At 46.6% G+C, this 15,342-nt stretch overlaps 1 protein-coding gene and 2 non-coding genes across 4 annotated transcripts; all 3 read right to left on the reverse strand.

Annotated features, from left to right (window-relative positions):
• Nucleotides 1–3,489: 3,489 nt before the first annotated feature.
• On the reverse strand, nucleotides 3,490–3,563 carry TRNAT-AGU (transfer RNA threonine (anticodon AGU)). Its single transcript has one exon. It is a non-coding gene; the product is annotated as a tRNA-Thr (tRNA).
• A 4,416-nt stretch (nucleotides 3,564–7,979) lies between these two features.
• LOC119165707 (THAP domain-containing protein 10) lies at nucleotides 7,980–13,429 on the reverse strand. 2 transcript variants are annotated; one of them, XM_037417792.2, is made up of 6 exons: nucleotides 12,917–13,427; nucleotides 11,024–11,147; nucleotides 10,091–10,288; nucleotides 9,226–9,466; nucleotides 8,426–8,596; nucleotides 7,980–8,349 (listed from the first exon to the last, which is right to left on the reverse strand). In XM_037417792.2, the coding sequence occupies exons 1-4, from the start codon at nucleotides 13,241–13,243 to the stop codon at nucleotides 9,402–9,404; spliced, it is 714 nt and encodes a 237-aa protein (XP_037273689.2). In that variant the 5' UTR covers nucleotides 13,244–13,427; the 3' UTR covers nucleotides 7,980–8,349; nucleotides 8,426–8,596; nucleotides 9,226–9,401. The 2 variants fall into 2 exon arrangements, with proteins under 2 accessions (XP_037273689.2, XP_075727160.1); XM_075871045.1 differs by lacking the exon at nucleotides 10,091–10,288 and having other exon boundaries at nucleotides 12,917–13,429.
• Nucleotides 13,430–14,938: 1,509 nt separating this feature from the next.
• TRNAT-AGU (transfer RNA threonine (anticodon AGU)) lies at nucleotides 14,939–15,012 on the reverse strand. Its single transcript has one exon. It is a non-coding gene; the product is annotated as a tRNA-Thr (tRNA).
• Nucleotides 15,013–15,342: the final 330 nt, after the last annotated feature.

A 15,342-nucleotide genomic window follows, 5' to 3' on the forward strand; every position in this document is an offset into this window, starting at 1 on the left:
CGGCGCCGGCACCCTCGTTCTCCGGGTTACCGAGTCAGCGCCATTGATCGAAGCGTCGGAAGAGCGATCGATATTCGAGCGCGCCGCGGAGTCAGTGCCGGAGCACGTCTGGCGCACTCTGTCGGGAGTCACGGAGGCCTGCTATACCACAGCGGGAACGACCGCATATTCTGAGGCATTCTTTTCACTCCGTATCATGAGGGGACAGGGGAAGCTTATCTTGTCGCTAATCGACAACCATCACCAATCTTGCAAACGCTTATATAGGTGGCAGCAGTGGTCGAAATCATTGAAGAAAAAACTAGCTCAGCGGCAAGCCTGTCTGGGTGGGTGGTGGTAGTCAAAACATTTATTAACCGGTTAAATGGTTGCAAAGAGGTGATTGGGATGGGTCCTTGTTGGCCTCCTCCGGTCACAGTATACGTATAAGGTGGAGCTCCAGTGACAAGCAACGCTGCCTGCGACTGTTGAACCAGGACCCTCTGGGCGTTGATGTCATGAGAGCAGAGCATGCAGGGCCGCCTCCGAGCCCTCTCTTGTAGGGTTGGGCGGGGGAATGGGGTAGATGGGTTTGATTGGCACGCAGGAAGATACCTCATCACAGAACTGGCACGTGCCGTCCAATGATGAATTGGAACGCCAGAGCACTTCGAGGCACAGTACAGTGTTGGTAAATAGTTTTAAAAGGAGGCGCTCAACAGCGCGATCCAGTCCCCTAAAAGTGTCTGAATAGCGCTGGTGCTCTTCCTTGTAGTAACCAGTGATTTATTTGAATGAAAGGCCCAAATCGTATGATTGGGAGTAGGCTTCTAAAGACAGGCCGATCGCCCGGGAAGAGAGTGCGCAGACGGCTTCATCGGCCTGTTCGCGAAGTCCCTGAATAGCGGGGGCCCCAACCGGACCAACCGGATTAGGCGGAGTTAGATCAAAGCTGATGGGCACGTTTCAGCTTCTCTGGTTAGTAGAATGCCTGGGCCGTGACTGAGCACGTCCTCTTTCGTGATGTTGAGAATTATCTATCTACGGCATTATGGCGCTAACCTCGATCATCACAACTCTGCAGATCTGTGATGATCGCGGTTAGCGCCATAATGTCGTAGATGGAAAATTCGCATCATGGTACAGCATGCTGTAACAAGAATGGGTTACCCAGCCTACGTAAGTAGCCGCATTTAGTTGGTTAGCGATGATGTATTTACGAACTATATGCGCGTTTATATAATTCTGCATCGTGCCTCTGCGTTAATCTGAACATCAATGTCCCGCATAGTAAGCCACAAAGATGCTTGTGGTTAAGGCGACTCATCAATGGAAGAGCTTGCCCTATACAATATAACTCGTGCATCTTCTGAGGGACGATGAATTTGGCCAGTCGAGCGCGCCGTGTGTTCAGGGAGTACCTAAGGTGGATATCATAGTCGTATCTCATCATACTGTCGCGTTCTGGTATTTTGATCGAATCAGAGAGGTAAATACATAGCAGCCCTTTTGGCCAATATGCACAAGTCAGAACATGCGAAACTCAATCACATCCAGAATAGCGCACAAAATTCGTAATCCCCATTTTCCAAACCTGCAGATACATTTGTTATCAATGGCGGCAGTCATTTTTGTTGTCTGTGGCAACGAATGGTGCAGTGCCGTATAAAGCTGTTCTTTCTTTAATGTTTCAGCTTTGACTTTGTATTTTAACACGTACACGCACACAAAAACACACATTGAGCATAGATATAAAGTTGCTTGGACATTCCTAAAAAAATGTTCTGGCTATGTCGCCGAAGCAATCTGAGGCCTACAGAAACGCACCTGGAGTAGTTCAAAGGTTCCTGGTGCGACAAAGCAAAATGAATCCTCACCGACACACAGCCATCAATCGGGCGTATATGCGCAATGCGCAAGAGCTGTATTTAGATTGGCCTTGTGTTCAGCTTCAAACGGCGTCTTACCAGCTTCCCGAATCGGCTCTCATGGAGGCTAAATCAAGTGTGTGCTGCACTAACCATAGACGCGTTCTAATTGATTGATTGATATGTGGGGTTTACGCCCCAAAACCACCACATGATTATGAGAGACGCCGTAGTGGAGGGCTCCGGAAATTTGCGACCACCTGGGGTTCTTTAACGTGCACCCAAATCTGTGCACGCGGGCCTACAACATTTGCACCATAGGAAGTGCAGCCGCCGCCGCCGGGATTCAATCCCGCGACCTGCGGGTCAGCAGCCGAGTACCTTAGCCACTAGACAACCGCGACGGGGCTACACGCATTCTATCATATCGCTTTCTGTTTCTTAAGTAGTGAAGAGGAATGCCCACTACTGCAGCGACATCGACACGTTGGCGCGAGGCACGAGCTAAGACTGCCTGGTTGCTGCTGCGACGCTGCCCGTACATCCGGCTAGCTCTTGCTGCTTCTGTACCGACGCTGATACCGCTTTTGACCTTGCATTTACATTATACTTCATTTAGTAGCATTAAAGGGTGAGTAAACAAGCTCGATAATAAACATTTGTAGTGAAAAGAAATATGCGCACTTTTGCCATGTGTCCATCCTGCCGCAAGAATTCTGCAAATTCGTGCAAAAAAAAGAGGTGGGAGGGGGGTTATAGTTACAAGGGTTAGAACATCCGTTTCAGCTGCTTTCAAATTTTCGCGCGGCTTTGCCACCTTTCTCCGTCATAGGGAGGGGAGGCGTAGCCCGGCGTCACAAGTCCGCCCACTTTGGCAATGCGACTAGACGTCAGCGATACGTCATCAGCACGCAGCCAACGACCGACCAGGGCTTCTCTCAAGTTAGCACGTGTCATAGCAGCGCGGTGAAACAGCGAGGTGCAGAGCACCTTTCCCCTGTAGCGGTAAAGTAGCGAGACGCCACTTTATTTCGGAGGCTTTCGTCCTGGCAGAGTCCTTCTCTGGTCCTGGCAAAACCACTTCTCGCAGTAGTCTCGGGCTCAACAAGACGGCTGAGGGCAGCACAAGAAAATGAAAGTGCGAACTGCGAGGCAACAGAATCGAAAGTTGAGCTAGTTGGATACGCATGGTACAGCTATCTTTCAAGCGCACGAATCAACGCAAAGGAAGAGAGGACAAGCGCTTGTCCTCTCTTCCTTTGTGTTTATTCCTTTGTGTTTATTATTCGTGCGCTTGAACGACAGTTATACCATGCGAAGCAACGCTCTGTTTCGTGGGACAAAGAACCAAACTACGAGCTCAGTGGTATGCCAAGTTGCCCATGGGCACGTTCGCGTCACTGCGAGTACAAGGAAGATTGGTCAGGCGCTGGAATTGTCCAAAATGCATGGTCTGCGCAGCGCTATATTATCCGGAAAATGTGATCGCCGCGGCCTACTACTGTATGAACTGACGAGCTGGTTCGACGGGTGTATAGAAAAAGACTGGTGTATTGAAGAGTATGTTTACAGGCCCTTTAAAAAGCATGATTTACATGGTCATTTGCACCACGAGTTATCTTGCAGGAAAAAAATACCAAAAAGGCACCGGTGGGATTCGAACCCACGATCTCCTGTTTACTAGACAGGCGCTTTAACCAACTAAGCCACGGCGCCACGTGGAAGACCGGCGCGACGCTTTCCTCGTTCTGGAGACGACGGCTGAAGAAAAGACGGGTTTCCGCAAGCTCGGCTTCTGCGATCTGCCGATAACACGGAGGAAAAGTACACACACAAATGCGAGCGGATCACGTCGCCACTCTTTGTAGCAAGTTTCGACGTCGAATATGCTTCCAAAATACCATAGCCAGAGTCTGCCTCCGTGCCTCCAAAAATTTTCAATTTTGCATGCCAGAAGTAAGTAATGTAATTAAAATATTACATTGGAAAAGTAAGTACCTGCGTGACCTGCGAGGTCTTTCGCGACTGTCTGGAGAATAAACAGTCCCCATCCAGTTTGCTCGCAGCATCCTCGAGTCTTCTTGCGTTTTGTACCTCACCTGCCGTCCATGTTGACCGGACGACGCTGATGCCATCTCGTGAAACCACCGTAACACGTCGTTCACATGAAATATGAAACGCCAGATTTTCAACTGCAGTAGCGTGTCGTTATAGCTCACCGTGTCAATGAAGCCGACATTAAAGTCGATATGCTTTGTCCGCCTTCTATTCTGAAGTAACGAATAAAACATGTGCCCATAAACGTTTTTTGTGTAACTTTCCTTCTTGGGCGTATGATAAGCACAGCTAGTTAAGGAACTCAATGGGACGCTACGAAGTTCAGCTGAAATGAACAGGTGCATTGAAAAATGCGTGCAGTTTGGGTTGGGTCTGAAGAGATGACCGACTATATAATAATGAAAGATGCATGCAAGTAGAGACCGAATATTTCTTAATTTCTCTCGCTCCAGAATCGTTGCCGAAGCGAAGCCGTCACGAATATCTCATTGCTCTCAGTGAATTAGAAGGCGCCACGATGCACCATCAGGTGTGCACAAGGCCGCTGTATAGCCGCGGCTTTCGTACATTGCCGCGATGGATGTGGTTCCGCAGACTTTGAACCTCGCAGCGAAGACCTCGCCCTGGGAGCTGTACTGCACTTCAGTGAGTCTGAACGGACACCCCGTGCTCTCGCGGCACCATGTCCGAAAACAAACCGACGGAAATAGAAGCCTCGTGCACTTACGTCGGTGGCATGCGGGATGACCATTCGCCGAATACCATTTATGTACTAGATGCGCATCTCACTCATTGTTTTTATTAATGGCGATTTCCTTTGGAAGAACTGGAGCAGAGGCGCCGTGATGGAAGATGCTCGGCAGCGCAGCGAGGGCAAAGCGACTCAATCCACCAGTGGAATTTGGCACGTATCCGACCAGCAGGTGGTAGTGTGCTTGTGAGGAGAAGTCATTTTTGGTTACAGCACGACGTTTTTCGCGTTCTTCAAATAAAATTTTCACTTGCGAGTCGGCACTCGTTTGTGTCCCTCCTGTTTTCCCGTCTACGTTGTTCTCACGCTGAAAGCCAAAAATGCATCCGTAGCAACTATAGGCCAACTTTTAATGCTATTGCAGTGAAAAGAAATATCACCACTATCAAAGCAACATACTTCTCTGCGGGACAGGGGCTGAACACGTGTGAAACCCGATGCAGAATCGCTGCGAAGCTCGCTCGTTTAAACGAAGTCAACATAACTGGGGTCAAAGTATTACCACCACGCTCACCGGCAGGAGCAAAATAAAAAAAAAAATTGCAGCATATCCACGGAGTGAATGATGGAGAGTGGGGCGAAGCATTCGTCCGTCCATGCGTCCGTCTGTGTGACCGTCCCTGCGTCCGTTCATGCGTCCATACATGCATCTGTCTGTGTGTCTGTTCGTCCATCTATTCAACGCTCCAACTACCACCATCTCGCATCTTTTTATCATATATTCCCCATATAGGAGCACCGCCATTCAGTGGACATTCCAAGGACTAAACGAGAGGTGGCACACGCACACTTTCTTACGGCTTGCGCTTCGAGTCTACTTCCCACCTTCAACCACCTTGAGTTCATGGTATATACTAGTTCACTGTATTCATGGCACTGCGGCCCAATGCTCGCTAAACCTTTCTAAAACCAAGGAGGTTACGCCCAGCGAGTATAACGTAGCAACCTTTTCCTGTCAGATAGTGCTCAATGTACACGCCAGTGGCTGCTAATGTGAAATGAGAAACAGGAGGATTCAGCTTTTAATTTCTTACGGCTTGCGCTTCGTATCTGCTTCCTCCCTTTAACCACCTCGAATTCATTCATTGTATATACTAGTTCATTGTATTCATGGCCCTGCGGCTCAACGCTCGCTAAACCTTTCTAAAACTAAGGAGGTTACACCCAGCGAGTATAATGTAGCAACCCTTTCTTGTCCGATAGTGCTCAATGTACATGCCAATGGCTGCTAATGGGGATCGCAGCGTGCGCGTTGACTAAAAGCCGAATGCTCCTGTCTCTCATTCCCTATTAGCAGCCACTGGCATGTACATTGAGCACTATTTTTTATTGTTAAACAACGAACAGAAGAAATCTCTCACGGGCACCACCTTGGAGGTCAAATGTTATACCTTTTTCGGGTATGTGCCACTGGTGGTTACGTACTACGAGGAACGCACAAGCCACGCCATAAGGAGCTTCGCCCCTAAAACGAATGAAGAGGATTGTGTTAGTGTGTGCACTGCATGCAGGACGCTCCCACCGCATATGCGGAAGCGTAGCCGGGTGAGTGCCACAACAGCGACAGTTGGGAATAGTGTAAACGTCCGGAACATGAGGTGCAGGCGGGCAGGTGACGAATACATATTAGTTGTGGGCACGGAGTGGTATAGCCTGCACCCTGCTGAGCTTAGCTGGGGGAAGACTCGGCGTCTGATGTGATCGAAAGGCCTTAACGAGATCATTGCAAGTTGTCCTTTTGTCCCGGGTGCGCGTCCAACTCGTCTCCAGCGGCTCTGGCGCGGTTGACAAGGCCATGCGCAATAGTATGAGTGGCAACATTGAGGTTCGGTACGTGCTAAAATTTATGTAAGGGAGATATGCTGTTTTTAGAGTGTGGCGCCTGAGGGGAGACACGGCCCTTCCTGAAGTTAGTCACGGCTGAGCCACGACCACTTGATCACCAAAGCGGGAGATCAAGCGGCCGTGGCCGCTCTCGTCGAGGCTCTGCAGAGTGCCGCCCTCCATGAACAAAGTTGGGTGATTCAGCACGCCCGAGAGACGATGCGTAGAGGCAAGCAATTGACGTTCTCTTTTGGTAGGCCTAGTCCTGGTCTGCAAATAAAGTTCAGTCTTTTTCCTCCAAGAGGATACCTGGGCGAATACTTCTTGACGAATCGCGGCTGTGTTTGTGACCCCTACGAGAAAGTTGAAGGGGCGTTAGTACATGTAGGTTACAGTTTTTTGCTATTTATTTTTCTCGCTAGCTATTAAGCTCAGTTCACAGCAAGTGAGACATGAATGTGATCACAATAAGATCATTTGCCATTACAGTTACTCTTTATGTATATTTTCAGTATTATCGCGCACGAGGCCCACTACTGGAAACACGGGCGCTGCCATCATTGTGGCATCTAAGTTGGATCACGTGAAGCCACCTCGATACACGGAACCTCTCGGTCTGATGAAGAGAAGCCAGTGGCCCGAGCGCCATTTTTTTCCCCTTCATGTTTTCCATTTCAATCAGCTTCGTTTCACAACCACTCCATGCGCACTGACATCTATAATAACACGAGCTTGGAAAGCGTGACCGATATTCCTGGTGACACGGTCTTTCGGTGCGGAGTGAACAAATAATGCGCACACACGCAAAGGATCACTGTGTAATTTCATATTTATGGTTTTACCCAAAGGGTAACGAACATGGCGATTTATCACCCATCATGCTTAAAAACTGCAATACACCGACGTCCGGCGCACGTGTTCGCAGCAAGCACTTCCGAGAAGGCAACATCGTCTCCGACCAGGAGCGCGCATGTTTATTTTGCAAGCACCAGTCAGTTTACACATGAGCAATTTCCCTTACCAGTGACGACGCCTACTCACTGGTCTTTTTAGGTGCGAAGCTCCTTAGGCCCGCACTCCGCCGTCGCAGCTCTCACTGCATCGGGCAAGCGCGCCGAGCAAAACAGCAGGTGCGCAGGCGCGTCGGCAGATGGCGCGCGCCGCACTCACTCAGTTGTTCTTACCACTAGGCGCAGCAGACGCGCTCCCCACCATCATGAAAGCCAGCTGCGAGCTCAGATGCCTAGTAGTTTGTATCTCATATCTAAGGAGCTTCGCTCATCAGTTGTATTCGTGCGCGGAACTGCTAGCTTTTAAAGATTACTTCGGGAGCGTCATATAGCCAACCCTTACACTCGTACGCTGATCGTGGAACATGTCGATAAGAAAGTACCAATATGCAGAGAAAAGATGAGGAGGGGGCAACAGCCCCATTGACAGAAAAACAGCTGCCTACGAATGAGTTTCTAGCTGAAAAAAAGGAAAGTGAGAAAGCAACCTTTTAGTAAAGCTACAATAAACTTTTTTAATCATCAATTAATCTTAGCATCTGCCCCGAAAGCTCACTGTGTCCTTGGAGGCTGACATGCATGATGACTTGATAAAAGCTTCTTGATCGCAACCGTCCTGCAACAAAACCATGGCCTACGTTTTCCTTTTTCGATTTTCACTACAGTCAATATGTGACGAAGGACCAAGGTAGTCTGGGCCGAACTGGTAGAAACCGAGCATTCAAGCAATATGTTCAAATCAAGCATTCAAGCAATTGTGCAAAGTAGGAGCAAGATTCTTTCACAGCTGCAACAACAGCAGCCTTTTGATTTTTGTCTTCGGGTATTTTCGTTGCAGTGAAGTGCAGCAACGCATGTTCTGGAAAAGATCAGATCCATATATATTCATATCAGAATAGGACACATATGAAACTTAGGTGCAGAATATATTTTACCTCTCCACCATGCTTGAATATCCAAAACGGTACTCTTCGGGGCAAACTGGGTGTTTGTGCAGTGAAACAATTTGACAGCAAAGGTCTGTATACTTGTAGATAGATGGCAAATATCCATTAGAAAGCCTCCGTTCCAGATTGTGGCTGTCAGATTTTGGTGGGCTGGAGGTCCTAAAAGAATATGTTAGAAATTATAATAATGCAGCACAGTCGCAGAGAAACTGGAAGAGTGGCTTTTCTAAAGCTTTCTTTTAAAACTTATTTGGGTAACTGCTACAAGCACACTATGAGGGTGCCCACTGCATTACAAAGAAGTGTGGTACCCACTACACAGTTGCAAGGAACTTTGTGCAATTTCTGATGCTGTGGCTGACGACGATGAAGAATTATGTCCAAGACTTTTGTAACATGTTGGAGCACTCGATGACCCACTAGTTATGCCATTCACATTGGGTGATGCCTGGCTGTTTCTTCGCTGTTCAAGAACGCCTTATTACATGTATTGATGCGATTCCTTTTCTGACAAAGTCTACCTAAGGTAAGTTTGCAAGGAGTTTGAAGCACCAGCTTAGCTCAGTGGTAGGATACTGGAAAGAGGTGTTCGGGCTGGAATCCCATACTGTGTTTGGCGTTTTTCACTTATTTAGTTTTTTTTTTCTTCATGATACTTGTTATTGACATCGGCGGCAGTGGACAACTACGGCGCCAAAAACAACCGTTGTTGTGATCTCAAAACAGCTTTCGCTGTAAAAAAAAAAAAAAAAAAAAAAAAAAAAAAAAAAAAAATCAAAGTCGCATACCTTCTTCGAGCCGCTTCTTGGTCAAGGGTTCATGCTCGCACCTCGGATGCGAGTGGTCATAATGCACAGGAGTGTTGACAACATGATGAGCTAGAGATCACATTTAAGTTTCCGTTTTCAACTTCATCCGGTTTCCCTTCATCCGAACCTGTCCAATGTGGCTACGCTGTTGGAGATCATGGTAGCCTAAAGCAGCTAGTCTGGACGCCACAAGACTTGCCTCGAATATTCACCTGTGTTCCTAGAACATAGCATGAGACAAAAAATGTAGTTAAGCAGTGACAGTATAACAGCTAAGATATGTCAGTTTCAAAGAGAGCTCGATACAATATGGACACAGAAGGAACAGGCTCAGACGAATGCTTGTGTTTCTTGCATTCTAAAAGAAGATAGAGTAAAAGGCTATCCTTTTGTCCCAGAACAATTATCGTCATCTGGCTCGCTTGCAGTTCTTTTCTTGAAAACTCGTTGCTGGCCAATTTCCTATCAAGAATGCTATGTCACACTGATAACGCACATGGCATTCGTCACCTGAAAGTGCCAAATCCACGGCGATAATGCAAGGAAAGGGATGCAAGATAGATGACGATTATTGTAGTGGTACAAAAAGATGCCCTTTTTACTTGATCTTTTTTTTGTGTGCCAGTATTCATGTTGTTCGTAGCACTTAAAAAATTAGATACCTGCACTATTTAGCTTGACTTTCCAAGCTACTCAGATATCACGCAGCTAAGCACATTGGGTGCACTGGTTAGCAATGTCAATGCAAGGACTCAATGCTTGCTGTATATGTGCTAGACATAGCAAGGTTACCAAAGAAAAGCAGCCACACAAGAGCGCAGGCTGATGTCTCAGGTCAACCTACCCTGATGTCTGTGGATTAATGATGCCTGAACAGCTGCATCAGTCTGAAGTGTTTTTGGTGCCATTTCTCTTGCATTGACGGCATGAGGTTCTGGTGAAAACTGCTGGCGTAATACTTCAGGGCATATCCTTTGATATGATGCGCACTCCGCTTTCTCCCTGCTATTTTTACATGCCTCATCACGGCATTGACAGAAAACTGAAAGAGGTGGAAACAGTTGGCAGAACAGTGGAATTAAATCGCGTGAAATCATGAAACTGTGTGATCGAGTGAAGTGCCACGTCACAATTAAATGAGAAAATTTTATAATGTATAATTTATAATGTATCAGAGAATAATTTCAAATTACGCCTTTAGTCCTGCAAAATTCATATTGTCATAAACAGTACATTTGTGAAACAGGACGGCCTATGAATGTTAGATTAAATGGTCATTACCCCACCGCTTCATTATTTTTTAAATTCATGGCGGAACATCTGTTCCTTTTTCACTCATACGATTCATCAGAGCACCTCTCTCCAACTCTCCCATAACCGCGTACCCAATGTTACCCTCTTCGCCTCATTTTTTAGGGCAGAGGAGAGGGTATGAAGTACAGACATGCTAGCACTAAACGAAGCGGTTTTTTTCTAGCCATGATTGAAGAGACAAGTACGTTTCTTGAAACGCCGGTTCAACACAAACAAACCCTGTTTACGGATTTTTCCATCGCAATGACAACTTGAGCATTCATATTTTAAAGCACCATTATTTAGTACAACAACCTCTCCAATAAAAAGTGATGCTTCTATTCACTTCTACTGAAGATTCTGATGTGCATTTCTTGTACAGGTCATTCACACACACCATAAAAGAAAATCCATATTATTTTGTTATGAAATACTGTGTCGTCAGGTGTTAAATAAGTTTGTGTAAATGAGTAATGAAGTTTACCTGCTCCAGTGATTGAAGTGGTAGGCATCTTGCCAGCATCACGTTGCATTTTCCCGATGTGAACTCTTTCGGTACAGAAGCCTTCTTCATTGGTTGACTGGTCTTTCAATATTTGATCTATGATCTGCAATATATGAATGTAAAATAACTTGACAGAGAGTACGGCAGAGCAAAACAAAATGCTAAAAGAGCATGGCAGACTCGGTATTTGTGGAGCCTGATGCATTCTAGCTTTCTTCAGACTGATTGGCATTGAGCGCTTTCATTCCTAAGTCAAGTCCAACACCCAGAATACATCACAGTGCACTTAACTGCACTCCTACGTTTTGACACCTCATTGAGGAAAGAAATGCCTAAAAATCACATCACAAAATCACGAGTGGGCGAATCAGTGGGATCATTCTGTGTTACCATAAATCACCTGTGACATTTACCACTCACACATGTAAATGAGAGTGAAATGAGGTAGTTATATACAATGTTAACTGGCCATAACTGGTATGGTGTGTCCAGTTGTGAATTTCATTTTGCCTTCATTATTACAGGTTTGTGGTGTCGGATCTAGCCTGAAGCTGGCAAAGACGAGGTCTGGGCACAATCCTGAGTGGTTGTAGTTTTTTTCCAGGCATACGAAATGCACCGTAGTGCAGAATGAGAGGTCATCTACTGCACAAGCCAGTCGTTGTCCGTAATCATTATCATCATGATGGTGTATGAAGGTACCATGCATGTGCTGTGCCATGATGGCAGAAAGAGAATGTGAGGGCTGGAACCCACTCTTGTTCATCATCATCAGCAACATCTTCAGCAGCCACTACGTTGTACAATGCCGCCAACGTTAACGGACAAGCCTACACCTTAAGGAGATTCACCCCTAAAAAAAAGAAGCAGCATTGGCCATGGAGAGTTATACTTTTCTACTGAAAACCTTGCGACTAATCTCCTGACTCATTCAGGTGACATCAAGTCAGTGATAGCTACACAGGCATACATATGCATGGAACGAATAGCAATGTGCTTTTCAATGCCTTCTGGGGTCAAATCGGCAAGCATGCAGACGATGCGGGTCACGGTTCTGCGATAGGAACTGTACAAACCAGGACGACTAAGATTATTTACAGCGACAAAACATCTGAATGTCACGGAGTGTTAAAACCTCGCAAATATTTAGTTCCAATGGTGTCATGTGACCATTTTACTTAAGAACTGCAGAAAGTATCACATCGCAGATTTATAATTCGCAAAATAATTGATGGTAGCAGAGACTACGGTCACGGACAAAAGAAAACACATTCGAGACACCACAGTGCTGACTTTCAACAATAGTTTTATTATTCGCCGATACCTTAGTAGATGTACCCTCTCAACGTCGTACGTCGCGCGGGCATAGCTCTCACAACCATAAATTGTAACCTATGCGCATACATCACAAACATGACAACACTATTTCAAACGCACTTTTATTAGTATAGTGCTTAACCAAAAAAATAATTTATCGCAAATACATGTCATCTAGCTCTTTATTTTACAAAGCCTCTGACGGGCTGCTGACACAAGCGTCGCCAAACACGAATAATAGAACTATTATTATTGAAAGTTAGCGCTGTGGTGTCTCGAATGTGCCTTCTTTTGCTAGTGCCCTTAGTCTGCGCTACCATCAACTACCATGCTACCATACCAAAAAGCACAAATTATCACCCTCGTCAATTAAATTTCGCGCTCAGAGCACACCATTCGATCGTAGCGCTTCCTGGTGACGTTATCGCAAGTGATCACCGTTTACCCAATGCTTTGCCGCGAAGATGACACACTAATTTATTTATAGTACACAATAAAATTTTCGAATGGTGCACTGGCACGAAGTGAACAAAAAAAAAAAAAAAAAAGACCCACTTCTTTCCGCCTCCTCTCCTTAAACGCATCGCTCATCCTTTCTACGTTGCGCGGTAAGAGCGAGGGCACAGCATCAGGCTTTAGACGTTGCCACCTGAGCGACATGCCGAGGCTTTTCAGCAGCGTTGGGCTGGTCCTGTAATCGTCGTCGCAGAAGTGTTCCGAGCAGACAAAGTCATGTTTTCCAGGTGTCCAGCCTGGGCGGGATGGCTGAACAGCCCGTATCCACAGTTGACGCAGCTTCTCGTCTCTGGGAAACATGTGCGACGGCGTGTCACGGCCGGCGCCTTTGTTACGACAGCCTTGCGCGAAGCAGCGCCTAGGCATTCCCTTCTGCCAAAACGAACACGACTGTCGACTGACGACGAAGCACGACGCGGTAGACGATGAGATCTGGCTGTTTTAGCTAGCTCCTTCCTCGGCGTTTCCGAGGTACCACGTCAGAGAAGCGCTGTCGAAGCTGCACCATAGACTAGAGAACCACCGTACCGCAACTACTGAACACCTACTGCAGCTGCAGCGAATGCGCGCGCGCGGAATGTGCGCATAGATGGATAAATGATGTGGGTGTCATGACGTCATTGCAGCTTCTACTGGTGACCGCTTGGAGTCGTACGGCACAGCTTCGGGCACAGCTAAAAACCGCAGAACAGTTTCTTTTCGAAAACCCTTGTTCTGACGCAAAACACGTACACGCAAGCTTTTCGTTCCGTATTCCTTCGAAGGCTCCAGGGGTTCCTAAGCTACTGCGAGTTCAAAGACGACAGTGGTTTTATTCGTGACACAATTTCTACAGGCGTCATCTCATCCTCGCCACTTATTTCTTCATAAATCAAGTGTACAATGCCATAGAGTTATTTATTGTGGGTGGACAAATCTTATTGTGTGTGGACAATTTTATTGTGCGGACAATGTCAGCAGCGTTGGGACTATCGGGATTTCGCGCTTTTCGGCTGCCTCCTCTACTTGCGCAGTGAAAAACGCAGAATGATCACGCCCGATAGCTATGCGAGTGGACGCACGGACGATTATTAACACCCTATCATGCCTCGCATATGGGCCAATCAAGAGTTTACTCCCCATGACGTCAAGTGAAGAGACTGCTGACGTCACAACCTTTGTGCGAATAGACGGGAATCGCAAGGAGAGAATAACGCTATCGTCCTTCATTTAAGGGGCGCCCATTAAGTTGACACTAAAATTAAGGGACAGATAGATTTTCTCGGGGGCTGTCATTTTTTATATCAAGATCTCGATTGCATTGCTCGAAAATGACCGAGTAATTTTATCATACTAAGGAGCTGGTGCACTAGCACGGGATCCTGTCTAACGAATTTGTTTTCCCATCAGCGATTTCATTCGACGCGTGATTATCGCCCAATTATGTAGCTCTAACCCTCTCTCTTACCATTGAATAGGTATATTTTGTTTATATAAAGTTCTCGATCGTAGTTCTGAATATTACCATTATCAGCAGCAGCGTCAAAATGAATTTTAAGAAATATAAAGACGGTGCCTTCCAGGTGTATACAGGGTAAGTTTAATTAATCTCCTTGGAGGTCAAATGGTTCTGGAGAGGGAGTCACCCTCATCCCACCTCCAGGGGAATATGTTTCGGGGGTGGGGGCTATATGCACGTGCTGTATAAAATATTGTGAGCGTGTAAAATATGAAATTTTCGGAGGGGGCGGGGGGACGGCGGGACCTTTCAAATCCAAAGGAGGGGCTCTCGGAGAGGGGCCGTAGGAAGGCGGATATGTTTGCTCTATAGGGGAGTGGGAAAATATAGGGGGGCGGGCGAAATATTTTTAGGGGTGGGGTTGCAGCATCTCCCTAGATTCCTGGTGACTTGCACAGGAGAACGACATTTTTGCTAGCCGTTTGTCGCAGACAATGGGAAGGGCGCGAGAAACGTGTCCTGGGCGTACAAAAAATAAATAAAAGAAAATAAAAAAGATATTCAATACGAGTACGCAGAAGCAAATGGTGTTCATAACACTATATGAAGTTGGAAGCAGCAAAAGGCACCGGTGGGATTCGAACCCACGATCTCCTGTTTACTAGACAGGCGCTTTAACCAACTAAGCCACGGCGCCGGACGGACGCCGCGCCTCTAGAGTGACAAGAGGACCATAAAAAAGACGAAAGAATATATCCTTTCTTTTGATCACTGGTTTAATTATTTGTTCTTTTCTCTTACGACACGCTCCGCAGCCTGAATATGTCGTCGAAACTTGAACATAAACGGCTGAAGGGAAACTCCCGGTAGCAGCGACAACGAAAGCGTAAAATCTATTTCTTTTTTTCCTCCGTGCTTAGCAAGCATGGAGAGTGCCGATCGCATGGGAACAGTCAGCATGTAACACGGAGGAGAGTGGCATGTAACGTAGAGAAACGACGAACGATAAATGCACGAACGAGGCTTG

The sequence above is a fragment of the Rhipicephalus microplus genome, chromosome 8 (genome assembly GCF_043290135.1).
Source record: "Rhipicephalus microplus isolate Deutch F79 chromosome 8, USDA_Rmic, whole genome shotgun sequence".
In the NCBI taxonomy this organism is placed as follows: Eukaryota; Metazoa; Arthropoda; class Arachnida; order Ixodida; family Ixodidae; genus Rhipicephalus; species Rhipicephalus microplus.